This window comes from Ictidomys tridecemlineatus, chromosome 1 (genome assembly GCF_052094955.1).
Source record: "Ictidomys tridecemlineatus isolate mIctTri1 chromosome 1, mIctTri1.hap1, whole genome shotgun sequence".
In the NCBI taxonomy this organism is placed as follows: domain Eukaryota; kingdom Metazoa; phylum Chordata; class Mammalia; order Rodentia; family Sciuridae; genus Ictidomys; species Ictidomys tridecemlineatus.
The window spans coordinates 73,125,296-73,152,504 of NC_135477.1; the positions used below are offsets into that span (position 1 = coordinate 73,125,296).

The 27,209-nt window shown below is 50.3% G+C and overlaps 1 protein-coding gene across 3 annotated transcripts; it reads left to right on the forward strand.

The window, feature by feature from the left end:
• Nucleotides 1-26,119, forward strand: Ogdhl (oxoglutarate dehydrogenase L). 3 transcript variants are annotated; one of them, XM_021735769.3, is made up of 25 exons: nt 71-182; nt 2,372-2,437; nt 3,104-3,308; nt 4,969-5,133; nt 8,895-8,997; nt 9,406-9,521; nt 9,891-10,045; nt 10,895-11,041; nt 11,681-11,771; nt 14,266-14,445; nt 14,802-14,930; nt 16,395-16,574; nt 16,932-17,084; nt 17,626-17,728; nt 18,216-18,344; nt 19,353-19,503; nt 20,652-20,779; nt 21,623-21,801; nt 22,300-22,371; nt 22,491-22,616; nt 22,728-22,800; nt 24,135-24,298; nt 24,472-24,626; nt 25,389-25,513; nt 25,820-26,119. In XM_021735769.3, the coding sequence occupies exons 3-24, from the start codon at nt 3,105-3,107 to the stop codon at nt 25,510-25,512; spliced, it is 3,027 nt and encodes a 1,008-aa protein (XP_021591444.1). In that variant the 5' UTR covers nt 71-182; nt 2,372-2,437; nt 3,104; the 3' UTR covers nt 25,513; nt 25,820-26,119. The 3 variants fall into 3 exon arrangements, with proteins under 3 accessions (XP_021591443.1, XP_021591444.1, XP_040127861.1); XM_021735768.3 differs by having other exon boundaries at nt 1-91; nt 25,389-26,119; XM_040271927.2 differs by lacking the exon at nt 71-182 and adding an exon at nt 196-315 and having other exon boundaries at nt 25,389-26,119.
• Nucleotides 26,120-27,209: the final 1,090 nt, after the last annotated feature.

The following is a 27,209-nucleotide window of genomic DNA, read 5'->3' on the forward strand; positions in this document are numbered from 1 at the left end:
GGCAGGGATTGGGCGGGGCGTCAGTGGAGACGTCACGACGCGAGAAGTCTCTGGGGCGCGCACTCGCGGGCGGCCGCATCACGTGACCCAGGTAATTGGCACTGCGTTCCCTGCACCCCATTGCACAGCCCCTTGACCTGCAGCCTCCGGACCGCGCTGCAGCGCCGACCCCCGCCCACCCGGTGAGCGCGGTTGCGCGTCCCCTTCCTGGTTCCTGCGCCATCTCTTGGGCTGTGTTGGGGGACCCGCGCCTCAGCTCCAGTCTCCCTGGTCCTGAGGAGTCGCTGCCGGCTGTCCTGAGCCGGGCCCTGTCGGGTGCGCGGGGGTGGGGGTGGGGGTTGGGGGGTGTCGAGTGGAGGCGGAAGTAAGGGAGAAATAGAACGTGACCTTGCCTCCGCCCTTGGCTTTCTGGAGGATCCCCAACCTTTTGCGCGCGTTTGATCTGGCGAGTACGGAATTTCGTGTAAAGGAGCGACGCGCCAATAGTAGGGTTTCAGGCATCAGCTCTGGGCTCCTGGGTCCAAGGGCTACAGACTACTTTCTTTACCTTTCATGACCTGGGGAGGGGCTTGCTGCTCAGTGCCCTCCCTTGCAGCCAGGACCGCCAAGGGTCACATCAAGGTTGGGGAGGGTCCAGTGTTGTGAGCCTATTGGGAAATTCAGGGAGTTTGAAGTCCCAGGGCCTCACGGGGTAGGATCCTTATAGACGGTTTTAACTGCAATCTCAGTTCCCAGACAAGAAAACTGAGGTTTCTAGAGGCTGAACTGACCTGAGGAAGTGGACGAAGCCAACATGGAAGTCTTTCCCATCTTCTGGGAGATGGAGGGGGCGGTGCGATAACCTTGAGGCCCCAGCAGGCAACCTAGGCTTTAACTGATCCCAGAGGGCCCAACTCTAACACCCTCTTCCATCCTTCAAGATGGTTTTAACTATGGTCTCAGTTCCCCAAAGAAGCCCAAGCCCTACTGTGCAGCCCCTCCTCACCTTTTCCCACTTCTGGGCTTTATCTTAGGCCCTTACTCTCTGGCAAAGAAACAACCCCCTCCCCCCCCACACACACACCTGCTTTCTCTTGAGTCCAGCAAGCTAGAGTTGAGGTTTATTCCTGAGCAAAGCCCATCCAATTCTCAGAGCATAAAGAGGGAACAAAGAGAATGCTTCCTAGCTTTGAGGTCTTAGGAAGAACCCCTCTTCTGACTTCTGTTAACTGATTTTTACAAGGGGTAGGTACATTAGGAAGCAGCTCTCACCTAGGCACCTGGACAGGACCTTGTATGTGGGAGCCTTAGTGGTAGGGGTGTCTGCAGTTGTGTTTCTAAGATTGGGTTGGTGACACTGCCCGGGAGGTGGGGGGGGGACAGCCCCAGGAGCTGCCCCACACAACTCTTCTAGTTGGCAGGGACCTCACAAGATGTCTCTCAACTGTTTGCCACTGCCTTATACAGTGCGAGTAGGGCCTGGCAAGGCTGGCTGGGGCTTTGGCTGTAGATATTGAATGTTCTAGGGTTCCTGGGTCTGCAAGCCTTCCTTGGGTAGGAGCTGAAGTGGTATGCTGGCTACCTGCCTGCCCAACTGGGTGAAGGCCACATCAGTGACCATCAGCTGCCCCAGTGTTCAGTGTTCTTAAAACTCGGTGTTCCCACACTGGGCCAGGCTGGATACAGCCAGGCTTTGTTCCATTCTGGCCTGAGTTCTCCTATTCCCTATGGGGGTGGGGCTTGGGCTGTCAGCAGAAGCAGCTTCAGCCAGTGGAAAGTACATTGCCCATAAGAGAAATCTGGGGTGACATCTTGATTCTACAGTTAGGAAGACACAGGCCCTGTCACCAGCATAGCCTCTTCTTCCTCAGTTTTCCTGTTTATAAAGTGGGGCTGATAGGGGCCCACAGTGGTATGCTGAGAGGATCAAGTGAGTACTGTGACTGCTCCAGGACCAGTGCTTCCTAATAGTCTGCTCTTTTTTTAAATTTTCAGAATGGATGGTCTTAGTGCCTAGTTTCCTTTGCTGTGTGTGGAACAGGGACAATAAAACCTCCTAGTTGTTTGGGATCTTGTGGTACTCCAGGCCAGGAGCTCCTGGGCCTGGTGGCAGGCTGGGCTGGTGCAGCCCCACATTTGCCAGACAGAGCAGGGGTTGTGACCCCCAACTATCTGACCCTGGAGTCAATGCCTTGGAGAGATGCTGCTCTAGGGAGAGCCAGCCCCAGGGGGCCCTCACTGTAGGGCCTGGCCATAGTGGCTGATGGTGATGGGCACACAGCCCAAAACTTTGGGAGCTGAGCATGTGGGAGGGAAACTTGAGGAACTTGGGACTTAGAGCCCTACCAAATTCACTCAATATTTTTGAGTTTTTAATTTTTCTACTGTTTAGACTTGTTGCTGATTACCTGTGGAACCCGCCCTTCCTTAATTGAGGAGACCCTCCCCTCTGGCTCACGTGAGTTTGCTAGGAGGTGGGAGGGCCATATCCTACCCTGCAGTGGAAGTTGAGCCCTTTTATAAAGTCCAGGCAGTGGGCTTCTAGTGGCTGGTGGGGCTAATAGAAGGGATGGGTGGAGGTGAGGGTGGAGGAAACCTGGTGGTAGAGCATGCCTTCAGGGACATGGGCTCAGGGTCCAGCATAGGCAGGACCTGGTAACCATTATGCCTCAGAATGTGTGTTTTCTGGGTTGCTGAGCCTTGGAAGGGACAGTAGTCTTCTCCCTACCGTGGGGGCCCTGGTGGGGTAGTTCTGGTTCTGCACACCCCTCACGGGCCAGGGCTCCCTACACATTAGCAAGTCCTGTTCAATATCCAGGCAGTGGTTGGACTAGGGCAAAGGAGGAGCTGGGTTGGAATGAGTAGAGCCCAGCAGGGCTGGGCTTATGGATGTTCAGTGTCTCTTAATGAGGTCTACTGAGCTGGGCCTTCCTGCTAGACAGTGAACCCAGGGGGTTGGAAGATTATCTTATTTGCCTCTATCTTATGGCCTGGACCAGCCCCCAACCTACTCCCTGCTGCCCCCATGGGACTGAGAGGTGCTGATGAGTGAGCACATGGTTTTCAAAGCCTTCCCCTATCTTGGTCCTATGGTTTACACCTCTCCTTCATCATCTATATCCAGAATGAGTCAGCTAAGGCTGCTGCCATCCCTGTTCGGGGCACAAGCCACGAGGTTCCTGGCTGCACGGTACATCTCAGTGTTCAACTGGCGTGGCAGGTCTTCTGGGTCACCAGCCACCTTCCCTGGAAGCAAAGGTGGAGGTGGCTCCAGTTACATGGAAGAGATGTACTTCGCCTGGTTGGAAAACCCACAGAGTGTTCACAAGGTTGGCACCCGCACCTTGCCTGCCGAGTGGGAGGGAAGTCTCTGGGGCCTGTTGTGTTGGGGGTAGTGGAGAGAAGCAGTCTGCTTGCTGTGTGATTTTGGATGAGTTTCTTTACTTCTCAGATCCTCAACTGTCCCTGTTTGATAAAGGGCCTGTCTTCATGTAGAAGAGGACAGCTTCATGCCTTCCTGCTGATGAACTGGCTGGGGGAAGAGGTCTTGCTCTAGAGGTCCTGATAGTGCCTGTTCAGTCATACCTGAGGCATTCACTGCCCCACTAATATTCTGTATTGTCTCCAGATACCCTCTCATGTGGAATTAGGCCAATAAATGTTTATAGGTACATGATCAAATAAAACAAATACCATTTGATGGTTAAAAAGAAGTCAGTCAGATAGCAGGGTGAAAAGTGAACTTGCTTTCTCTCCCCTTCACTCACAGTTTTCAAAGGAAAGTGAACAGACACATGATCCAGAGCCAAGCAGTATGAAAAGCCTCAGAAAAACACCCTTCCAGTCTATCACCAGCTGATCAGATCCTTTTCACCCCATTTCCTTAACTCTCTTTACATAAACTTACTGCAGACATAATTGGATTTTGTCCCCCTTTTACACAAAAGTTGTACATAAAAATTTTTTGTGGTTTTGCTTCTTGCTTTTTCATTTGGCAATCTGTCTCCACATCTTTCCATGTCAGTATGTGAATAGTTTTCTTGTGCTTTTTTTTCTAGCTGCATAGTATTATCTTGTGTGGGTGTGCCCTCCCTGTCCCCAGTAACAGATATCTGGTTCACTTCCAGCCTGGTTGTCCTGAACAGTGCTGTGGTACATACTCTTGTATGTGTATAGCTATCTGTAGAAAAGATTTCCCAAAGTGGAAAGGTTGGGTCCAAGATTATCTGTGTGTGTGATTTTGGTGAGTATTGTTAAATTGCTTTCCACAGAGGTTGTTCCAGTTGATTCTGCCACTGGCATTGTATGAAAGTGAGCAAAGGAAAACAATTTTACATGTTCTCCTAGAAAACTGAAAGAAGTGCCTGTGTATAGGCGCATCGAGTAGCAAGCCACATATTCTCTTCTGCTTTGTTCTCAGAACATATCTTCTTGGTGATATTCCACATCCACAATAATGAATGCACTTTCATATTTTTTAACACTGCATAGTCCTCCAGATTCTAAAATTGATTTGTTTAGCCATTTTCCTGTTGATAGTCATTTAGGTTGTTTTGTAAATCACAGCCCTGCAGGGAACATCCTTGTGTATCTACCTTGTGCACAGACTTGTGCAATGCCTGTGGAGTAAATTGCTAACAGCAGAATTGCTGGCTCAAAAAAAGAGCCATGAATGTGTAGAGTGACTGCTTGCCATACTGCCTTCCAGAAGGATCTCTTTAAACCAGTGGGTGAAGGCATGTCACAACTGCTATCACAACCGAAGCCCCTGAGCCACAACTTATAACCTTCTCTGCCCCCACTACATCAAACCAAGTCCTGAGAAGAAATGGGCTCTAGGTGAGGGGGCCTCAGCTAGCTGAGAAGGGTCTGTGAAGCAGAGCCCTGAGAAGACCCTGAGAGCTGTGGTCCTCAAGGATGCTCCCTGGGTCGCCCCTGAGTCTTCCCAGGCACTAAACTGGCTGTGTTCTTGCTTTCCTCCCTGCCCAGTCCTGGGACAGCTTCTTCCGGAAAGCCAGTGAGGAAGCCTCATCTGGCTCTGCTCAACCACAGCTTCCCTCTGTCATCCCTGAGAGCAGGCCCACAGTCCCTGGCCGGACCAGCAAACTGGTAGAGGACCACCTGGCTGTGCAGTCCCTCATCCGGGCCTACCAGGTACGGACGGGCAGCCAACAAGGAGGCTCCTGGGACTTGGCTGGGTGCTGAGGGAAAGGGTCTCACTTGGCTCCAGTGTCTTCTCAGAGAGCCCTTCTTGAAGTTTGCTACCAAATACCATCTGCTCCTCTGGCTAGTCATTGTCACTTATCATTCAGAGCACTGGGTTATTTTTGTGCATACTGATTAGGTGGCTTGTCATCTGTCTTCTGGAATGTTGTCTGTCTTTCCCACACCAGGCCCTCAGTACCTAGAGGAATACTTAGTAAGTAATCAATTCCACTCATCTGAATGAGAGGTAAGTGCATTAACCATAGTTAATGTCTGTTTTCTCATCAGGACTGGGTCCAAGAGGACAGGGACTGATATACAGCAGGTGCTTCATTAGCATTTGTGGAATGAATGAATAGTTCTGGTAAACAGTTCTTCCTCACCAGCTGCACATTCTGGAGACCTTGGCTTTCCTGTGTGGGGTCCCCAGTCTGGGCTCCTCTGTCAGAGAGTTCTGGTGATCTGTAATCTTGGTATTGACTGAACAGGGCTAATTGGATGCTGTTCTGGGCATTCATGCCATAACAAGTGTAATCATTGGAGATTTCTGTGGGAACTGGTGGCAGGAGGCATTTTGTAAGGGAAACTTGACATGCAGGGGGGTGATGCTAGGGGATCCTGGAGGTCTGGGCAGAGACTCCGTGGGAGGGAGCAGCAAGCTGCTACAAGGGCTTGGGAGCAAAGATGCATTAGCAAATGGAAATGATTACTCTGAATGAAAAGCCCTGTATGGGAGGGAAGTAATTTCCCTGTGCACCAGTTGTCCTGGATGGAAGAAGGAAGGTGAGCAGGTTGGGCCCTCTCACTGGCCTGAAGACTCATTGACTTGGCCCACCAAGCAAACAGCAACTGCTTGTACTGGTTGAGCATCATTAATCCAAGGAATCCACAATACTCCAAAATCTTAAACTGTTTGGGCATCAACATGAAACCACAACTGGAAAATTCCACACCTGACCTCATCTGATGAGGCTGTCAAAACAGACACTAACAATGTTGTTCAAAATCATTTTTAGGTCCTGTATGTTTGAAATAAAAATTAATTTTATGTTTAGACATGTGTCCCATTCCCAAGATATCTCATTACATACATAGAAACATTCAAAAAAAAAAAAAGAAAAAACAAAACAAAAACCCTGAAATCCCAAACAATTCTGATCCTAAGCATTTTGGATAAGGGATGCTCAATACACATTGTGTTTTTTTGGCTGGTTGAAAGAAGCAGAAAGTGATCTAACAATTGACTTTGACAATGAAGCACATGGAGTGCAAAATGTATTAAATACAATAACCTCCAGAGTGCTGCTTAGGGCCTTATATTCTAGCATAGGTATTTTTTCATCTGCTGTTAGCCCCTGGATTCAGGCATTGTGACTTTATTTACTGGTAAAGGTCTATCTAAGGTGGAGAAGCAGGGTGGCTGTAGGCCCCAGCCTCTTGTGCCTGACATGGGTGAGTTCCTTCCAGGAGAGCTGTGGCCCCATACTTCTTCAGCAGTGAATAGCCATGCGTAATAATTTCTTAGATCCATTAATTCATTAGGAATTACTAATGAATATTGTTCTCATTCTATCTTTTCTTGTTTATTACCTGACATAGTCTACCAGGAGAAAATCCCTTTGTCCACCTGGTTTATTGGGAGATAAATATTGTCTAAGAAAGGCAGAGTGGCACAGTCTTGTAATCCTAATGACTTGGGAGGCTGATGCAGGAGGATCACAAGTTCAAAGCCAGCCTCAGCAACTTAGCAAAGCTCTGTCACAAAATATAACATAAAAAGGGCTGGGGATATAGCTCAGTGGTAAAATGTCCCTGAGTTCTCTCTCCAGTATCCACCACTCACCATCCCCACCCAAAAAAGAAAGGCTCAGCGTTTGTTTTGTATTGACTGATTTCCAAAAATATGAAAATTATATCCTTCAAAGGTGACCAATGAAGACTTTTCCTTTTTTTTTGTATCACACGAATGCACAAATTTAAACATATTTCAATTAGTTGCAGATATTATACATATGGTTGCTTAGGAATTGTCTACATTCTCAGCCCTAACATGTTTAGCACACTTTTGCTTTCTGGTAGAACAAGAAGCCAAAGTTCAGAATGTACATTTCTGCTCAGCCCTAGAATCATCTAAGTCTCTGTGGAGTTCAGAATATTCACTGGAATTGATTTGGTGATTTCAGTGGTCAGAGCCAGGAAATGTGCATGTGTGTGTGTGTGTGTTTAGAAAGATAACGTGTGCTGTCAGTTTATACTGATGTGTCTTCGTACTTCAAATGCAGGACCCAGGATTTGTCCTTGACCTCATCAATCTTATGGCACCATCTCCTTCCAAAGATGCCAAAAATAGATGTTCTGAAAGATGCCAGCACAATGGCTTATTTGATTTTCCTACAACCCACATGAATAGTCTTAGAATAATAATGCTAACTCTGCTACTACTGGTTGGTTATAGAAAGCAGTTTATGACTTTTTCCCCTGTAGTTCTGTTTGTCTTCAGGGAATATTCCATTAGGTAATTAGAATAGTTCTTCTCTGTATATTTATGCCACTAAGTAGATATCTTTATTCATTTGTTTCATTTTACTTTCAGTTTTTAAAGCTGAATTTTGCTTTATAACATTGTGTAATGTTCCAAAGTCAAATCTTCAAAGCAAGATATATTCTTAAAAGTCTGGCTTCTAGCACTCTTTCCTGTTTTGTTTTATCCCTATAGATAATAATTTTTTCTTATTTTATGGTTTTCTTATTTTGTGATTTTATTCTTCTGATGTGTGTGTTTATATGTTCATACACAAGTGCATATTTTTATGGTATGTCCTCTTTCTTGGATAATGGGTGATTCACCATACACACTTATAGAATTTTGCTTTTCCTAACAGTATCTTGTGAAGACTCATATGAGCAGAAAGGGATTTCCTCATTCCTTTTTTTTTTTTTTTTTTTTTTGGTACCAGGGATTGAACTCAAGGACACTTAACCACTAAGCCACATTCCCCAGTCCTATTTTTGTATTTTATTTTATTTATTTTTTAAAACATGATTTTTTTAAGTTTATTTTTTAATAGTTTTTTAGTTACAGTCGGACACAATAACTTTTTTTTTTTTTTTTAAATGTGGGGCTGAGGATCGAACCCAGCACCTCACACGTGCTAGGTGAGTGCTCTACTGCTGAGCCACAACCCCAGCCCCCCTATCTTGTATTTTATTTAGAGATAGGATCTCACTGAGTTTTTTAGGGCCTTGCCAAGTTGTTGAGGCTGGCTCTGAAGTTGTGATCCTCCTGCCTTAGCTTCCTGAGCCAGTGGGATTACAGGCCTGCACCACTGTGCCTGCCTCCTCATTCTTTTTATAGCTCTATAGTACTCCCCTATGTGGATTTCCTTTGTCCATATGCTAGACACCTGTTGATGAATCGTTGGGAAATTTCTAGAATTTCACAGTTACTAATAGAACTATAGTGTATATCTTTGTGTCTAGGTCTTTTTCTATTTTTCCTGGCTGTATATTGAACCTTTAAATAGGTGAGCTGGTACTGCCTTGGTGGCTGATGCTGAGGTCTCATAGACAACTGCATGATGAAACCTGGGAGATCTGTGGAAACTTGAAATCCTGAAGCTGAGTGTGAGGGGCTGGGGCTCTGAGCATCACTAGGTGAAGGTCTGCTTAGCTGAGACCCAGCCTGGCATTGCCCTTTTCCCTCTTTCCAGATCCGGGGCCACCATGTGGCCCAGCTGGATCCCCTGGGCATTCTGGATGCAGACCTGGACTCATTTGTGCCTTCTGACTTGATCACGACCATTGATAAGTTGGGTGAGCGTTGCAACCCTTCCCTGTTGTCCTGGCAGTGACTGATCAAGCTGGTGCTTGTGGCCCATTGGGGGTGGAGGGGTCCTATACCCTGTAGGGCAGTCTGAGCCCACTGCTTCTGGGTCCAGTTAGCTCCTTCTGACCCTTAATCATCTGCTGTATAGTATCCCTGAGAGGGATGTGTTCCTATTTTCTCTAGCTGGTACATTGCCCAGAAAGCAAGAGGGATTTGTCCAAGCCCATTCTCATGGTAACAGATGTGCTCTAACTCTTACCTCCTGCAAACAGACAGTTTATGAACTCCCAGGCTAGACCTGGAAGGAGGTCTGAGGAGGTCTGGGGATGCTCCCCTTCCTCTTGGGCCTGACCTCCCTCTTTCTCCCTCTCTGCTATTTGGGGCTCCTTCCCCAGCATTTTATGACCTGCAGGAGGCTGACCTGGATAAAGAGTTCCAGCTTCCCACGACCACCTTCATTGGGGGCTCTGAAAACACCCTCTCTCTGCGGGAGATCATCCGGCGCCTGGAGGTGAGCCCAGGCACGTGTACCCAATGGAACTCTCTGGAGCATCTGAGGAGAGAGGGATGGCCCTCTCTACCTTTTCTGTTCCAGATGCCAGGGCAATTGTCCCTGTTCATGGCTTCCCAGTAAGACTCTTCCTGGGATGGGTGTGGTGGTGCACACCTATAATCCCAGCAGCTCGGGAAGCTGAGGCAGGAGGATCACGAGTTCAAAGACAGCCTCAGCAAAAGCGAGGTGCTAAGCAACTCAGTGAAACCTTGTCTCTAAATAAAAGACAAAATAGGGCTGGGGATGGCTCAGTGACCAAGTGTCCCTGAGTTCAATCCCTGGTTACCCCTGCCCCCCCCCCAAAAAAAATCCTTCCTGTCCCCATAGACTACCTACTGCCAGCACATTGGCCTGGAGTTCATGTTCATTAATGATGTTGAGCAGTGCCAGTGGATTCGGCAGAAATTTGAGACCCCCGGTGTGATGCAGTTCTCCAGTGAGGAGAAGCGAACCCTGCTGGCCCGGCTTGTGCGCTCCATGAGGTTAGTACCACCCCAGATGGATTGCCCAGTGTAGTTGGAGAGGTCTGCTCTTGGCCTCAAGTAGGAAACAAGGAGGTGCCTGGCAAGGGAAGGCAGGACTGGATTGGCCTCCTCTGCTGGCAGTGGGGAGGCCCTTAGACAGAGCTTTGGAAACAGGTGCTCACTTAGTTTGGCCAAGAGCTGGTCCAGGAAAGAGCCAGGCAGGTAGGAAGGAGTAGGACTCCAGGAAAGCATGGTAGCAGGGAACACTCTGAACAAGGGCAGAAGTAACTGGATGTGGCTGTCGGAATGTTTGGGCAGAAAGCTGTCCCCGTGTCAAGTGATTATAGTGGTGCCTTATGGTGTGTGGAGGTGACTTCCTGACTGAGGTCTCAGAAGCTAGGTCCTCCCATGGATGCAGGGGCTTAGAGAAGCACCCAGCCCAGGTGTTGGGTGCCAAGGGACTTTCTGAGAGGTGAGATGTGGCTGGATTCTGAATTCTGCTGGGGAGGTGGTCTTTGAGGTCTTGGGGAGAGAGTACTTGGCAGTGTGGGCAGGAGAGTAGTGGCAGAGAGCAGGTGGGGGATGGCCTGTTGGGGAAGTTGGGTTCTGAAGAGGAGAGAGGTGGCATCTGGGAAGGTATGGGCAGGAGTCTATGGTGACCTGGCAGGACCCTCAGCCTGCCCTGACCTTGTGCTCCTTGCTGGGTGGGAGTGGTATGCTCTGTAGGGGTGAGTACTAGATCATATAGTAAGAAGATGACTTTGCTCTTCCTTTGTCCTGGGTACCCAGCTCCTGTTGCTAATGAAAAGCCCCATGAGCTCCACCCCTGTCCCTCTCCATCCCTCCCCTTCCCTTTTCCCCAAGCAGGTTTGAAGATTTCCTGGCCCGGAAGTGGTCCTCAGAGAAGCGGTTTGGCCTGGAAGGCTGTGAGGTCATGATCCCTGCCCTTAAGACTATCATTGACAAATCCAGTGAGATGGGGATCGAGAACGTCATCCTGGGGATGCCACACAGGTGGGGCTGCCTTCTCTTCTGTCGTTAGCTTTGTCCGTTTTCCAGGCTCAGGAGACTGAGTTGGAAGGGTGAGATGGAAATGAGGGTGTTGGTAGGGTCTTTGGGTAAAGGCCATCAGCCCGGTAGCTTCTCAGAGACCCTAGGTCTGACTTCATTCCAAGAAGAGCCAGGTACTTGGCCAAAGCACATGGGGCTGGGGACTAGTCAGGTGCTCTGAGACTCCCTTTCCTCTGACCATGTTGCTATAGTTCTTGGGAGGGGCAGAATTTTGTAAAGGTATGCATTGTGCTTCTTGAAGTTCCTGTGGACATCAAGTGGAGGGCACATCCCAAGGAGGTGAAGGCAGGACCTGAATAGGTGGCCCTGGGTTGGCATTTCCTAGAGGGAAGGTGAGATGAAGGTGTCTATCCCAGCTATAAAGTGACTGCATGTCTCCCTTGACCTTGATGAAATTTTGGAAAGCTTCTTCACTAGCAGTTTGTCTGACCAGAGTCTGTGGGACGAGGCACTACTAGGGCGGATTACCCGCCTCACCTGATTCTGTTAGGTCCCAGGTATACAAAGGAGAATGATGTTGCTGGACCAGTGGGGGAAAGTGGCATTGGTGTCAGGTAAGAACCCAGCCCTCTCTGGTTCCAGGGGCAGATTGAATGTGCTGGCCAATGTGATCCGCAAGGACCTGGAGCAGATCTTTTGCCAGTTTGACCCCAAGCTGGAGGCAGCAGATGAGGTGGGTGCATGCCCTGGTTACTGTGTCCCTGAGAGGACGTGGTATTTAGGAGATGGAATAGGGAAAGGCTGGAGCTGAGAGCTTACAGGTGAGATAGAACTTGACATGGACAGAAGTGGAGAAGAGTAGAAGAGAGGCTGCAATATTTGATCCCTAAGGCTTTAGGGAACAAGTGCTGTCATGAGATAGCTAGGAGGGCCCTCTGATAATCTGGGCCAACCTCCTGTTTCTAGCTAGGGAAACTGAGGCCCAGGGAAATGCAAGGAGTTTACAGAAGTTGCTCACTGCGGCTTATGTCTGTGCCTCTGTCCCCAAGTCCTGTCCACCAGCCTGGAAGGGCCCCCTCACTTGTTTGTTTGCCCAGGAGAGTCTTGGGAGATCAGAAGATTGTCTGTGGGGGTCAGCCAAGGACGTGCTTTCCTACTCGCACCCGCTCCTAGCTGGCATGTGTGTTGTACATGCTGCACACCCAGCCATGGCCCCCATGCTAGCCCCTCAGTCCCCATTGCTCTCCCCCTTTCCTCTGCCCTCTGCCTCGTTCAAAGTCCTGCTTGTTTCTCCTTTTGGTGGCACTGCTAGTCTTCTGGGTAAGCCTGTCCCTCCCTCCCCTGAAGCCTCTGTGTTCATTTGCCCTCAGTACTAGTCTCTGGCTTTCTTCAGCCTGCCATGTGTGTCTGTCTGTCTGTATCTGTGTGCATGCATATCGAGTTGCATATCTATTTTCCCCTCTAGAGCGAGGATAAGAACCTTGCCTTTAAAGCCCCAGTATCCAGTTCCACAGGTGCTTGGTTTGTTGAAATAAGTCATAATAAATTACTGCCCTAAGGACATTGAGTACATTGTACCTGAATAAGATCCAGAATCTACATCTGCTGGCTCCCAGCCCAGGGTTTTTCCAAAGTCCTGTTCATTTTACTCAAGCACCTTGAACTCTCTAAGCCTCATTTTTTTCCTTTGTAAAACTGGGATAAAAGCACCTGCCCCACTGTGTTTGTGAGGAAATGAAGAGATGATCATGGTGTTGGTGGTGTGTGTGCATGTGTACGCTGTAAAACTTGATCAAGGATAAGTTTTTAAAGAATTTCTAAATTTTTTATTGAAAAAAATATGAGCATTGTTTTTTTTTTAAAAAAAATAGGTAAATTACAAAAGAAATATGAGCATTGCTTAAAAAAAGTTTACACAATGAGAACGTTTCCTCTGTGAGACCCCATTCCTTTGGCCAGTTTTTTTGTGTGTGCTTATGTTTGGTCTGAGGTATGTGCTTCCAGAATGTTCCATTCAGACACAAATACAGTTACTCCATTACAGCCTTATTTGTAAAAGGCCACAGGAGCAGCCTTTGATGCCACTGGCACCTTGTTGTCCCCACATACAAGATTGTCACTGTTTTATACCAGTACCTGTGTGACACCCCAGGCTTCTTAAAGCTATGGTGTCCCCTGCAAGGGCATTAGGTCGTTGTAATGAGTGTCCCTGCACATGTACAAATGAGTACATTGGTTATATGGTGTCTGAGAAATGCAGTGGCCAAAGCTAAGGAGGTAGGATCATATGACCCTCTGGGGAGCTTGCAGACATGGTGTATGCCTGCTGTGCCCTTGTCCTCACATACACTCTCGGATCTTTCTGTCTTTGCCAATATAAATATCAAAATGATTTCATTTAGACATATCTTTGTTATGAACTCAATTGAATATCTTTTCATATGTTTTTGAACCATTTATACTTTTTGTTCTGTAAATTCTCTGTCCTGGTTTTCACTCTATAGGGCTTTTTGGGTTTTATCTTATTGATTTGTAAAAGCACTTTGCACTTTGAGGATACCAGCCCTTTGCCTACACTTGTCTTGTAAGTATTTTCCTCAGCTTGATTGTTTTCCCCCTAGCATGTGCCTGTATTTGCTTCTCCCACCCATGACAAGTTAATTCCTTTTTAGCTCTCTTATGATTTCTGGACTTTGAATATCATTTAGAAAGTAAGCCTTCCCTTACTCCCATATAGTAAGATACGTCTTGTTTACCTCAGTACTGCTGTGGCTTTGATTACTTTGGTGTGAGGAGTGAGGAAGGGATTCAGTTCTGGTGTTTTCTAGAGGCCTGGTATATGGACTTAGCTCTGTTATGAGCTGCTCTTCAGTCTCTGTGGTCACTACCACTTGATGGCCTTGCTTCTTGATGCCTTTATCCTTTCCCATGCTGTGGTCATTTAGGTTGAGAGGATGATAGTTGATAATGCAGAGGGGGCTCTTAGGAGAAAGTGGCTCAGGGGCTCCAAGCCCCAGGAGGAGCCGACCTTTCTGCTTTAGCTAGCCTAGAAGGGCGAGAAAGGCAGTGTGACCAGGAAGAAAGGTGGCTCAGAGACAGCATAGACTTCAGAGGAAACGGAAGCTAGGTAATGTCCCAGCCCAGCGTGGGCTTGAGTGTCTTCATCTCCCTCAACCTGTTTGGCATGGGGTGGGGATAGGTTCATCATGTTCTACCTTGACCTTCAGGGCTCTGGGGATGTCAAATACCACCTGGGCATGTACCATGAGAGGATCAACCGCGCCACCAACAGGAACATCACATTGTCACTGGTGGCCAACCCCTCCCATCTGGAAGCTGTGGACCCTGTTGTACAGGGGAAGACCAAGGCAGAACAGTTCTACCGCGGGGATGCCCAGGGCAAGAAGGTGTGCTCCTAGCTAGGCCTGAAGGTGTTCTTTGAGGGTCAGGTCCCAAGGGTGGGCTATAGGGGACTGGTTCTGGAACCTGGGCTCAGCTGACCTGGACTCCAAGGACCTAGGCTCAGATATCTTGACCCCAAGAGGTTGGGGAGTGTCCTGTGAGGGCTAGTCCCTGAGGGATTATGCTCTGGGACTTGGGCCCTGGGGGGCTAGATGCTGGTCCCTGATGGGTGGGCCTCTGGGGACCTGGGCCTTAAGAGGATGGACAAAGAGGACCTGGGCCCTGGTCTTCATGGTAGAGGAGTCAGGGATACTGTACATCCTGGGACATAGGCCCTGCTGGCTCACACCCTGTACTGCAGGTCATGTCCATCCTTGTCCATGGGGATGCTGCCTTTGCTGGACAGGGTGTGGTGTATGAGACCTTCCACCTGAGTGACCTGCCTTCTTACACCACCAACGGCACTGTGCACGTCGTTGTCAACAACCAGGTAAGGGTGGGCTTCATGCCAGGCCATATACCTGTCACTGGAGATCTAGGTGGTGGGTTGGTGGGAACAGTGAGATACCCTGGCTGTCATCCCACTGTCTCACTGCTCTGCCACTTACTGGCATGCAGTCTCAGGCAAAGTACCTGATCCCCAGCCCACATGTCCTGATCTATGAAATTGGTAGATACATTTGTGTGCACACATGTATGTGTATGTGTGTGTATTTGGCCTTCTGTATCTGCAGGTTCTGCATCCACAGGTTTAGCCAATTGAAGCACAAATAATTGTGGCTGGGCCAGTACAGTGTCACACACCTGTAATCTCAGCTACTCAGGAGGCTGAGGCAGGAGGATTGCAAGTTTGAAGCCAGTCTGGGAAATTTAGTGAGATCCTGTCTTAAAATAAAATAAAAAGAAGGATGAAGATGTAGCTCAGTGCATAAAACCCTGGGTTTAATCCTCAGTACCAGAAAAAAAAATTTTGAGGAAAAATTACATGTTTTTTTCTTGTCGTTGTTTCCTAAACAATACAGTATAACAGGTATTTACACAGCATTGACATGGGTATTATAAGTTATTTAGAGATGATTTAAAGAATACAGGAAGATGCGTGTAGGTCACACACAAATATGATGCCAGTTTATTGAAGTGACTTTGAGTGTCCAAAGATTTTCCTGAGAGGGTCCTGGAACCAGTCCCTCACAGATACCAAGGGACAACTGTACTTAGTACAGAGAACGTTGAAAGGAACACAATATGGAGGCTGTGTGTGTAATAAGATGTTACCTTTAGCTTCACTTGAGCAAGTTGGTCTCAGATCACAGTGTCACCTGCCTTTTCTTGAAGGCAGCTGTGGTTAATAAGGGCTCATCTATGCGCTTAGAGCATTAACTGCCTTATTTACAGTGCCATTGGGTCTTCCTTGGGTAAACCTGCAGGCAGGAATTTAATGAGCCCTTTTGATAGATGAGGACACTGAGGCTTTGGGAATTGAAGTACGTTATCCAAACTTGTACAGTCACTTGCTGGCACACTGGGTTTTTCCAGGCCTGTGTTCGTCACTACTAACATAGAGAAGTGACGGATGGAAAAAGAAGCACGCGAAGCTCTCCTGGTGCTCTGCTGTCCCTGTGGGTGTTGCTGTCATGTCTGACCGTGGGACTGTTCGCTATTATGCTTCATGTCCTATATTCTAGGTACCCCTGATGGACCCTCCACCTCAGTTTCTTGACCCACTGGGTCTCTATCTAGCTCAAAGTAAATAGAAACTGGGGCTCGGGGTGTAGTCAGTGGTAGAGTGCTTGCCTGGCATGCACCAGGCCCTGGATTCATCCCCAGCACTACAAAACAAACAAAAAAAGGGAACCGCTGGGTACAGTGGCACATGCCTGCTGTCCCAGGTACTCATTACTATTACTAAATAATAATAATAAAGGGATGCTGCTGGTTCCTTCTGCTCCTACAGATTGGCTTCACCACAGACCCCCGAATGGCCCGCTCCTCACCATATCCCACTGATGTGGCCCGAGTGGTCAATGCACCCATCTTCCATGTGAATGCAGATGACCCAGAGGCTGTGATATATGTGTGCAGTGTGGCAGCTGAGTGGAGGAACACCTTCAACAAAGATGTCGTTGTGGACCTGGTGGGTCTTGGGGACTGAGGCCAAGGCAGGGTGATGGCTCCTCCTAGCTAAGCAGGCCTGATGGGTTTGGGGTGCTAAGGCCAAGGCAGGAGTGAGTGGCCTGATCCCATCATGCAAGGCAGACCAGGTCTTCCGAACCTTCAGCATTAAGGGGTAGGACTGCTTTTTAGACAGGTTTAGTGCCACTAAGACCTATCTGTGTGCAAAGTCCTGGGCATGGGACATTTGTTTAGTGATAGGTGATAATGGGAGCTTTCAAGAGCTTCAGAGTCTGCCCTGCCTGGATGTGACCCTGTTTTGCAGTGACTGCTGAGCACACAGCCTGGGCAGGGACTGAGCCCCCAGCTTCCCCTGCAGGTTTGTTACCGGCGGCGTGGCCACAATGAGATGGACGAGCCCATGTTCACACAGCCACTCATGTATAAGCAGATACACAGACAGGTGCCAGTGCTGAAGAAGTATGCAGATAAGCTCATCGCCGAGGGAACAGTCACCCTGCAGGAGTTTGAGGTAGGCACATGCGCACTGGGAGCAAGTCTCAGATAGAACTGGGTGGGAACCTTAGAGTCATTACAGATGTCACCAGCTCAGTACTGGGCACAGAGGGTTTAAAGAAATAGTCAATGTGGTCCTTGTCCCCAAGAGTCCTCAGTTAACAAAGTACACAGAGAACTAAGTACACAGTTACAACTGGGTAGGGTCCAGCAGGTTCCATGATGCAGGAGAAGCCCAGTTTCAGGCAGGATTCCCAGGAGGCTTCCTATAGAGGGATCCCTGAGTTGGGTTCTTCCCCCAAATCATCTATAGACATGTTGGTCCTTCCACCTTCAGGGAACTCAGAGCAAGGGCTGTGAAGTCTTTCCTGGTTCTTCCCTCAAGCCCCTTACAGCAGGCCTACCAGGCCTGGCTACAGCCATGAGGTTCCTACAAGCCAGGAGGCAGAGAATTCTAGAACTTGATGAAGGGACCAGGGCTTATGAGTCTGGGCAGATGGAGCCTCTGACTGCCCTGGGCATTGCTGCCTCTATCCATATCTTTATCCTGATTCCAGGAAGAGATTGCCAAATATGACCGGATTTGCGAGGAGGCATATGGAAGGTCCAAGGATAAAAAGATCCTTCATATCAAGCACTGGCTGGACTCTCCTTGGCCTGGTGAGTTAGTGGTGTATGGCTCAGTGATCCACCTGAGCCTTGAGCCTGTACCAGAACAGGGACAGGACTGAAATGGCCTTGGGTAAAAGCAGTCACTGCCCAGCTAGACACTGAGGCTGTGTCCTGCACACCCCCAGGCTGTGGGGGCCCCATTCCTGCAGGTCAAGGTAGGTTGGGGCAGAGGGGTGACCATGTATAGCTAATGGTCACGTGTGCTACCTGGAAAGGAAGGGTTGCTGGTGGGGGGCTCAGAGGGCTTCCCTGGAGGGGCAGGGCTGTGTCAGATGTGACCCAGGCCCTGGGGAAAGTGTGGGGCAGGTATAGGAGTATAGCTGTGGCTCTTCAGCTGTGGCAAGTCCCACAGATGGTCCAGAGCCAGCCAGTGTGGGTAAGGAAGCCATAGGCCCCTTAGTCCTGGGACAGCAGGCTGACCAGGGACATCAGAGCCTTTTGCTATCCAAATGTGAACAGTCTCTCTCCTTCTCAGGCTTCTTCAACGTGGATGGGGAGCCCAAGAGCATGACGTGCCCCCCCACAGGCATCCCTGAGGACGTGCTGACCCACATTGGCACTGTGGCCAGCTCTGTGCCCTTGGAGGACTTTAAGATCCACACAGGTGAGGGTGCCATGTGGTCTCCAGTACAGTCATTGTCCCAGACCTAACATCATGCCCTGTAGGGAGGTGGGTTGGGACAACAAGGGAGACTGCATGAAATGTCCCTGCTGAGCCCTTGGTGGGTTTGCTCTGCTCCTGAAGTCCCATTTGTGCTTCTGGGGTGCCCTTGATCATAGCTCCTTTCATGGTGGGTGTAGGGAGTTGAGCACGTGTGGATGTCATGCAGCTCCATGCCAAGGACCAGTCTCATATTGGGCACTTTGGGTTTTCCAAACACAGTTGCTGGGGAACATGACCTTGGCCAGGCAGAGGAGCAGAGAAGCAGGGGCTTCCATGGAGGAGGTGGTGGGGCCAGGACTCTGCTGGCAGGAAGGATGTGGCCCTGCTGCTGGCATGGGCAGATGCCTAAGGTCAACCCCACAAATCCCTGGCTAATGAGCCTGGCTAGCACACCCCTTGTGTTTGGATGCTGTGGCAGCTGTAGGGCCACTACAACTGTAATAGGGTAACTGCATACCTTCTGACCAGCCCATTAGAGTTTTAAGGGAGCTCCCTCACAATGTGCAAGGAAGCCAGGCATCCTAGGGCACCTGCTGATGATGTGAGTGCTCCTCTCTGTGCACAGCACAGGGTGTTTGTACATGTACCAGACTCAATCCTAAGTCTCTTGCTAGGCATGTGATCTTGAGTTCATGACTTCCCTCCTCTGAGCCTCAGTCTCCTCAGCTGGAGAGTGGGACACTCCTCCCTGTAGGGTTGCTGTGAAGAATCCTGACTCAGTGCATGAGTATCTGAGACTGGCTGCTTGTTCCCACAGAGAGGGGTTGGCTGTTTCAGGTTGGCCTATTGTACTGGCTAGAAGCTGGAGTTGGGGGCCGGCACTGGGCCCTCCTGCAGCTTTCCAGTACCCTGCTTTTACGCTAAACACTTACCCCAGGACATTTGCTTCAGCTGTCCCAGAATAGTTGTCAGGCTCCGGAGGCCCTCAGACCCCCTTCCCTTCTGCAGGCCTCTCTCGCATCCTGCGTGGCCGTGCAGACATGACCAAGAAACGGACAGTGGACTGGGCGTTGGCAGAGTACATGGCCTTTGGCTCCTTGCTGAAAGACGGCATCCATGTGCGGCTCAGTGGACAGGATGTGGAGAGAGGCACGTTCAGGTAAGGGCAGGGTAGGATCTGGGTCCCAATCCCTGGGCATTGGTCATGTTCCTATAGAACCTATAGGGGAGCTCATTGCTCAGCAGTGTTTGGGGTATCCCAGGGTCAGCACAGGAGATCTGGATGAGGGGCTGGCCTTTTGTCTTCTTCCTGGACCTGGTCTGAGGACCCAAGGAAGACTCTCTTGTGTAGTTGAGGTTTTCACAGCTAATCCCATTCGCAGCCACAACCCCCAGCCAAGGCCGAGTTATCAGAGGGCTGCTGACTTCTCTCTGATTCCCGCAGCAGCTGTGCAGAGCTGATTTCTTGGCCCAAGCTGATGACTCTCATCTAGTGGTCTGGTGGTCATCTCTGGTCCTAGGATTTTTTATTTTTATTTTTTGATGAACTGCGGTCAGACTAGCCTTCCCTATCTTGCTTGTTGGATCTCACACTTACTATCGTCAACATCACATTTTCCTGATTTGGGCCCCCAGCTGTTTCACATCCTTACTCAGTGCCATGTTGGCATGTCATGCTGGTGTGGCTTGCAGAATTCAACCAGCTATCTTGCTCTTGTTCTGGTTGCTCATCTCTGCTGGCTTTGCTCTAGCCAGGGACCTGGGCAGCTGCTTTGCTGCCCCTTGGCTGCACATCGGCCCTTGCCAGAGTTCAGCCAGGTGGTCCTCTTTAGGTACCAGCCTCAGGTCCTGCACAGTAGTTCCTGCCTCCATAGAGGTTGGACAGGGCAGGTGAGGTAGCAGAGGAGTCAGCAAGGTGGATAGCAGGACAGTGCCCCAGAGGTGTGGCGTCCTGGGATCTCAGGTTCTTCCTTGCTTTTGGGAGGTCGGCAGGACAAGTCTCATCGAGTCTCTCTGTGAGTGAGAAGCTGAAACTCAGGGAGGTGCCTTGACCTGAAAATCTTGCTCCCAACCCCCTGGTGCAGTGTGTGGGCAGTGGGCATGCCAGGGGCAGGCAGGGGAGGGAGGTGTAGGGGGGAGGAACCAGTGCGCTGTGGCAGCTGTCTTGGTGTCAACATCCTACGGGACCCTTCAGGTTTCATGGGGTATTGATGAAGGCTTGCCTGCCTCCGGCTGCCCAAGCTCCCCTGCTTTGGAATTGGTGCCAGCCCTCCTGCCCTCTGTCCCTTTCCTGGTCTGTCTCCCCAGTCACCGGCACCATGTTCTCCACGACCAGGAAGTTGACCGGAGGACGTGTGTCCCTATGAACCATCTGTGGCCTGACCAGGCCCCCTACACCGTGTGCAACAGCTCCCTCTCGGAATATGGAGTCCTTGGTGGGTTAGGCAAGCCCTGAGATAGCTGGGGACGAGAGAGAAGCTGGGAGGGAGCCAGGGTTATGGCCTGGGAGGGCTGCAGAGCTCAGAGACTCCTGAGGGGGCAGGTACTGGGCTGCCCCCTACTGGGGACATGTGGGAGATGAGATTCTGTCCTATCCTGTCCCCTCAGGGATCCCAGTTGGAGAGCCTTGCTTGCCTTGTGTGGAAGAGGACTTTATACACCAGAGCCCCTTCCCTGGACACTAGCCTTGGTGGGCTGGGACAGAAAGCCCAGTAGAGTCCATTATGGGACATGGCTACTGACTGGCCCTGCTGCCTCCATGTTCCTGAGTCCCATCTTGCCTCCTCTGCCCTGCACCCCAGGAATTCTGTGCAGAGGTCCCTTCCCTGGGCTCTGGCTCCCCTATGTCTGCTATATATGCTTCCCCTCACCTCAGCCATTGGCTAGCATGCTTCCTCCCTCACTCCTCTTCCCAGAGTTTAGCCACCCACTCTAGGGAGATGCCTCTGGGCCAATTCCTCCCCTTCCTCATCCACATCTCTGCACACATTTTTGGGTAGTTCTTGGCATATGGTTCCTGCTACCTCCCAGGTATCTTTGGCCTTGGCTCCTGGGCTAGTTAAAGCTAAGCCTGGCCATGTATGATATAAGAGATGAAGGTGATGTGCATGTTGCCAGCTTCCAGAAGACCCATCCTGGCCTTTGAGTCCCAAGGAACCCCTGGGTTCTTCCTGGCTTCTTGGGAAGGATGAGCTTGGGTAGGAGGGCTGGGTTTCACTGGTCCGACGGCTGTTTGGTGACAGTATGCAGCAAGCCCTATCTTGGTGTCTCCTCTTTAGGTTTTGAGCTGGGCTACGCCATGGCCAGCCCCAATGCCCTGGTTCTCTGGGAGGCTCAGTTTGGTGACTTCCACAACACAGCCCAGTGCATCATCGACCAGTTCATCAGCACTGGCCAGGCCAAGTGGGTGCGGCATAACGGCATTGTGCTGCTTCTGCCCCATGGCATGGAGGGCATGGTGAGGACTGTGGTGGCTGGTGGCTAGGTGGGCTCTGGTGGGGAGATCCTTGGCCCATTGCAGGGTTGAGGGGTTTCTGCCTTCTATGGCCCTAGAGCTCAGGGATCTGCCTTATGGGGAGGGAAGGGGAAGGCCAAGACAGGGATGAACCTACCCCTTTCTGGCATGAGGTCTTACCCTCTCAGTCTCTCACTTCCCCTTCTGTGTGTCTGCCTCCTGGGCTTCTTTCAAAGTGAGTCCTGACAGAAGTGCTCACTCACTCAGTGGCAGCGCTGAGAAAGTGTAACTTATGACCTCTTCCTGCCGCCCTGCACGCTCACACATGCTGGCCCTGGGTGGATCCCCTCTGCAAATGCCCTGCCTGCTCTTGCCTCACATTCCTGGTTTTTCCTTGTGGTTCAAGCTCCAGAGTGAGGGCACTTCCCTCAGGCCTGGGGTCCCAGCGGGGCCAGGTATGCCCTGTGTAGGTCACCTTGGCCATCTCTTATTTGCTTTCAGGGGCCTGAGCATTCCTCAGCAAGACCGGAGAGGTTCCTGCAGATGAGTAATGATGACTCTGATGCCTACCCAGTGAGGGCTCCTGCCATCCCCCAGGATGGGGGCCACCCTGCTGGGCCTTGGGGGGCCAGGGTGTGGGTGCAGCATGTGACTTCCTCCAGTCACCACTGGCCTCCCTCTGGCCTTGGCAGGTGTTCACTGAGGACTTCGAGGTGAGCCAGCTCTACGACTGCAACTGGATCGTGGTAAACTGCTCCACGCCGGCCAGCTACTTCCATGTGCTGCGCCGGCAGATCCTGCTGCCCTTCCGCAAGCCGGTGAGCTGCGTTGTGCCTGCCCCCGTAGCACCTTTTCAGTCCGAGGGTTGAATGTGGGAAGCCCTGGACAGGTGGGGACAGATGATTGCTGGGCATGTGTTTCCCTTCCAGCTGATCATCTTCACACCCAAATCTCTGCTGAGGCATCCAGAGGCAAGGTCCAGCTTTGACCAGATGGTGTCCGGTATGTGCCGAGCCTAGCAGTGTTGGGTGGCCTGCACCGGGGAGATGTCCTACGTGGGGCCCAGTGGCCTTTGCGTGGCATCTGCTTCTGGGGTTCTTCTGTTTTCCTTTCTGTCTGGGGCTCTGTCAGCCCTCTAATAGCTCTTCTCCTGGTCCCCACAGGTCACAGGGTTGGGAGGTTGGCACTATGGCCAGCTCTGGTCACTTGTACGGAGCTGTAGGGCTAGAGGTGTGTGCTATCCACCCTCCTTAGCCACCAGCAAGGCTGACCTGGCTCTGCCAAGGTTGCTCAGAGGTGGGAGGCCAGCGGAGTGCTGCCTAGTTTGCTGTGCACTGTCATTCATTCATTAATCCATCTTTTCACTCATGAACCAAACACATTACTGGCCTTGGGGACCTGGGTCCCCCTCCAGGAGCTCTCAGTCTTACTGACCTTGCAGGGGTCAGAGGAAGCACATGGAAATCCAGTGCTGAACTTGAGATGTGATTCCGTAGAGAATCAGGGAGAAGCAGGTACAAGGCACTGAGGTTGGCAGAGTAGAACCCCCTTGGTCAATAGAAGAAGCACCAACTGGCCATAAAGGGCCTTAGTGGTGTGGGCAGGTATTGGTTTTTCCCCTGTGTCTGGGTGTTCCCTCCAGCATGGGAATGTGGCTGAAGTGGGCAGTTCATGGCTCCTGCAATGGGACTGGACCACCTGGGCTGATGAGCTGGTGCTGACCCTTCTCCTGTGGGACTGGCTGCAATTACCCTGTCTGTCTCAGTGTCCTCATTTGGGATGCAGTGATGTGGGGACACTGTAGCGGCTTCCTGAAAGGTTTTGCAACCTGCTTGATCTTGTGCCTGGTGTGACCTCTGGCAGAAAAAAATGGATAGGGCTTCAAGATGGGGGCTGTACTGCAGGTCTGAGGGAAAAAGAGGGCACAGTGGCCTCTCAGTAGCTACTCGTCATCCATTGTGGTGAATGGGGCGTCATGCAGGGAGTGGGCACCACTGGAGGTAGCAGGTCTTGGACAAATGATGATGCCATCGGATCAGTCTCCTGCAGGGGCCTGTACTCCTAATAACCAGCATCTTAAATATGGATGCTCCCAGGGTTCTGCCCATGGCTACAGCTCCATCTCCACCCCTGTACTTGTGATATCTCAGGGTGTCCTCTGTCCCTTGCTCTAACTTTTGGATCAAGAGTTGCCAGTTGTAACCACAAGCTTAAGCCTGGGGTTAGACTCAGCAGCCAGGGAGAGCCTGGGGATGTTGGGGATCTTTTAGGAGCTTCTCTGTGTATGCTTCTTTCTCTGTGTGCTCACGTCACTGCCATGCCATATTGGTCCCCAGGGACCACCTTCCAACGAGTAATTCCTGAAGATGGGGCTGCAGCACGGGCTCCTGAACAGGTGCGGCGGCTCATCTTCTGCACGGGAAAGGTGTACTACGATCTGGTGAAGGAACGCATCAGCCAGGGCCTGGAGGAGCAGGTGGCCATCACACGCTTGGAACAGGTGTGCCAAGCTCCTCTAGTGATTAGAGAGACAAGCAAGATTGACTCGCCAGCCCCCAGCTCTAGGCAACGTACCAGGCAGGGCTGGGAGGGCCTGCTGAAGGATGGCTCCTGTCTTGGGAGCCCTGGGCACACTTCCCCTCAACTGTGCCCCATTTGTCCTTGCTTCCCCAGATCTCTCCGTTCCCTTTTGATCTGATCAAGCAGGAGGCAGAGAAGTACCCAGGAGCGGAGCTGGTGTGGTGTCAGGAGGAACACAAGAACATGGGATACTATGACTACATCAGCCCACGCTTCATGACCATCCTTGGCCACACTCGCCCCATATGGTACAAGACTTGGGGGACCAGTACCTACCCTTGCTTCTGTTGGGACTTCCCTGTGGCTCTGGGCTTGATGACCCCATCCTGGTTCTGCCTGTCCTATTGGAACTGGCCTTTATTCTTTGAGCCACATTTGAAAACCTGGGAGTTGAGCCCTGTAGTCTCTGCTGGCTCCACGTGTTCTGACTGTGGTGGGTTAGCTTCCCCATCAGGGATGGAGCATCAGCAATACCACCTTTATACAGAGTAGACCTTTGTTTTTGTTCTGTAGCCAGAGCTGAATTACAGAACCTTCTGCATGTCTCAAACCTCCATCCTTTGAGCCTAGCTTCCTTATGTAGACTCTGTGAACTCTTTGTCTCTGCAGTAGGATGATGATAGGCTTAGACCCCATGGACAGATTAGCCCTCTGAGGTGCGTGGCACATAGTATCTGCTCAGTGCTTAACATTAGCATCACTTATCTCTGGGAAGATGGTAAAGGGGTATGAGAAACTCTAAGTCAAAAGTGTGTTTGTCCCCAAAGCCTTTAAGTTGTGGCCCCATTTGTTTTCTTCATGGGCAGATCTAGTGACAGAGAGAGGGCAGTTTCTCCTCCCTGTCCTATAGCTGGGTAGCTCAGTTTGCCCCAGGTTCTCACCTCACTGGGAGTGGTGTCCAGACAGTTCCCACAGCTAGGTCAGCTCTCCTCAGATGTGTGACCCATGGTCCTGGGATGAGTGTGGGCTGAGGCCAGGCCCACCCCTCCCCTTAGCTGTCTCTCCTCCAGGTATGTGGGCCGTGACCCAGCAGCTGCACCAGCCACTGGAAACAGGAATGCACACCTGGTGTCACTGAAGAAGTTTCTGGATACCGCCTTCAACCTTCAGGCCTTCGAGGGCAAGACGTTCTAGAGTTAGTCCAGGCCTACCTGGGTCTTGCTGTGGGATCAGTTGGGGATTTAGGAGGCCTGAGAGGGGGAAGGACTACTTGGTGCCTCAGGACCAACCATTCTTATGTAGCGATTGAGGCCAAAGAGTAGCACTGCTGGCTTCGGTACTATACCAAGTTTGGCCTTCATGTTTATTTCAGAGTCTGTAGGACTGAGAAAGTCAGAGGGGTCTGATAGAAAGGATATAGTTCTAGAGTATTCCCCCAGCTTCCCCAAGCTTTCCAGAAGCTTTTGTGTTATTTCCCCATCTGTGTTGTTCATGTCTCAAGACAGCCAACAGCGGTCCTGTGTCACTCCCATCCTGGCAGACCTGGATGCCATTCACCCCATCCATGTTCATCTGTAGATTCAAAAGGAAGTTTGCTTTTGTGCTCTTAGACATGGAGATTTCAGCAATAACAAGCAGGTGAAGCAAAACCATGCCAGGTGACTTATGTATGCTCTGTTTTATGGGGCGTGTCCTAAAGGTATGTCAGCTTCAGTGTGAGATGCAGCCACAGCTCATGTGTACCAAAGTAGAAAACCAAATAACAGAAATAATAATAATAATAATAAAATGCCTAAGAGAGTTTTGCTGTTTTCATTTCCTATTGTAAAATCAAGGGAGGAGCATTTTGGTGCATTCTGGGTAGAGAGTGGGGAGAAAGAAAAAGATAAACATGTAGAGGACAGATTTTCCTCCAAGCACAAGGCATTGTTTGCAAGTCTTTGGCTTCATTCCTATCCAGCTTCTGTTGGCTTTGCTTCCCACCAAGATGCTGGGGAGCTGAAGCACAGAGACACTCTGCTTTCTACAAGTCATATGTTTACTTATCCCCTTCCCAGAGTACTTTCTCTTTGTTAGATGCTCAGCACTGGGGTGTGCTGGCTCTTCAAACTCAGAAATTCAGCTAGGTAGATGCAGTTTTTAATTTTAATTTTTATTTATTTATTTATTTTGGGTGCTGGGGTCAAACTCAAGGCCTTGTGCACACACTCTACAATTGAACTGCACCCTCAGTCCAATGCAAGTGGTTTAATTCTGAGTTAGGGGTTATGCTGGAGGTAAGTACAGAGTGCTGTGGGAGTCAGAGAAGGCTCCCTGAATGAGATGGTATTAAGAAAGATGAGTCCTATATGAGAACTAAAGGGAGATGAGTCTCCCTAGAGAAGACCCAGAAATACTAACCCCGAGGTTGGCATGGGGCAACACAGAGAAAAGAAACTGAGGTTAGGCCGGGGACTGTTAAGTGCTGTCAGCCTCAAATCCAGGTTCGTGTGCACTTGGACCCTACTGCAGAAGCATTCTAAGTGAAAATAAATAAGGTAAAAATAATTAGAGCTGCAACTAGTAGTATGTCTTCTATGTTCTGGAACCTCTCTGGAATGTTTGGCATGCCATGATTAAGTGCTGTTTAACTTCACCCATTTTGAGAATATGTTCATTTTATAAATGAGGAAATCAAGGCCTAAGGTCACACGCTGAGGAAGTAGTGGTTTTGAACTTGGCTTCTGTCTACAAGCCCATACCGCTTCCCTTGGAAGAAAGCTCTTCCTAGGGCTGTGACAGTGGGCAGAGGTGCAGTCAGTGAGGCACCTGGGCTGGGCAGGGAGCCTCAGGCTCTGAGTTGGATGGTTGGCCCGGCTTCCCTAAGGCATATATTGCCTTTCCTTCACATT

What these genes read in the sequence shown, in the direction of transcription:
- Ogdhl (XM_021735768.3), top strand. Translation starts at nt 3,105, where the DNA reads ATGAGTCAGCTAAGGCTGCTGCCATCCCTGTTCGGGGCACAAGCCACG. An exon ending in ATCCTGGGGATGCCACACAG is followed by an intron (nt 11,042 to 11,680) that starts GTGGGGCTGCCT and finishes CTCTGGTTCCAG; the next exon opens with GGGCAGATTGAATGTGCTGG. An exon ending in GCTGGACTCTCCTTGGCCTG is followed by an intron (nt 17,729 to 18,215) that starts GTGAGTTAGTGG and finishes TCTCCTTCTCAG; the next exon opens with GCTTCTTCAACGTGGATGGG.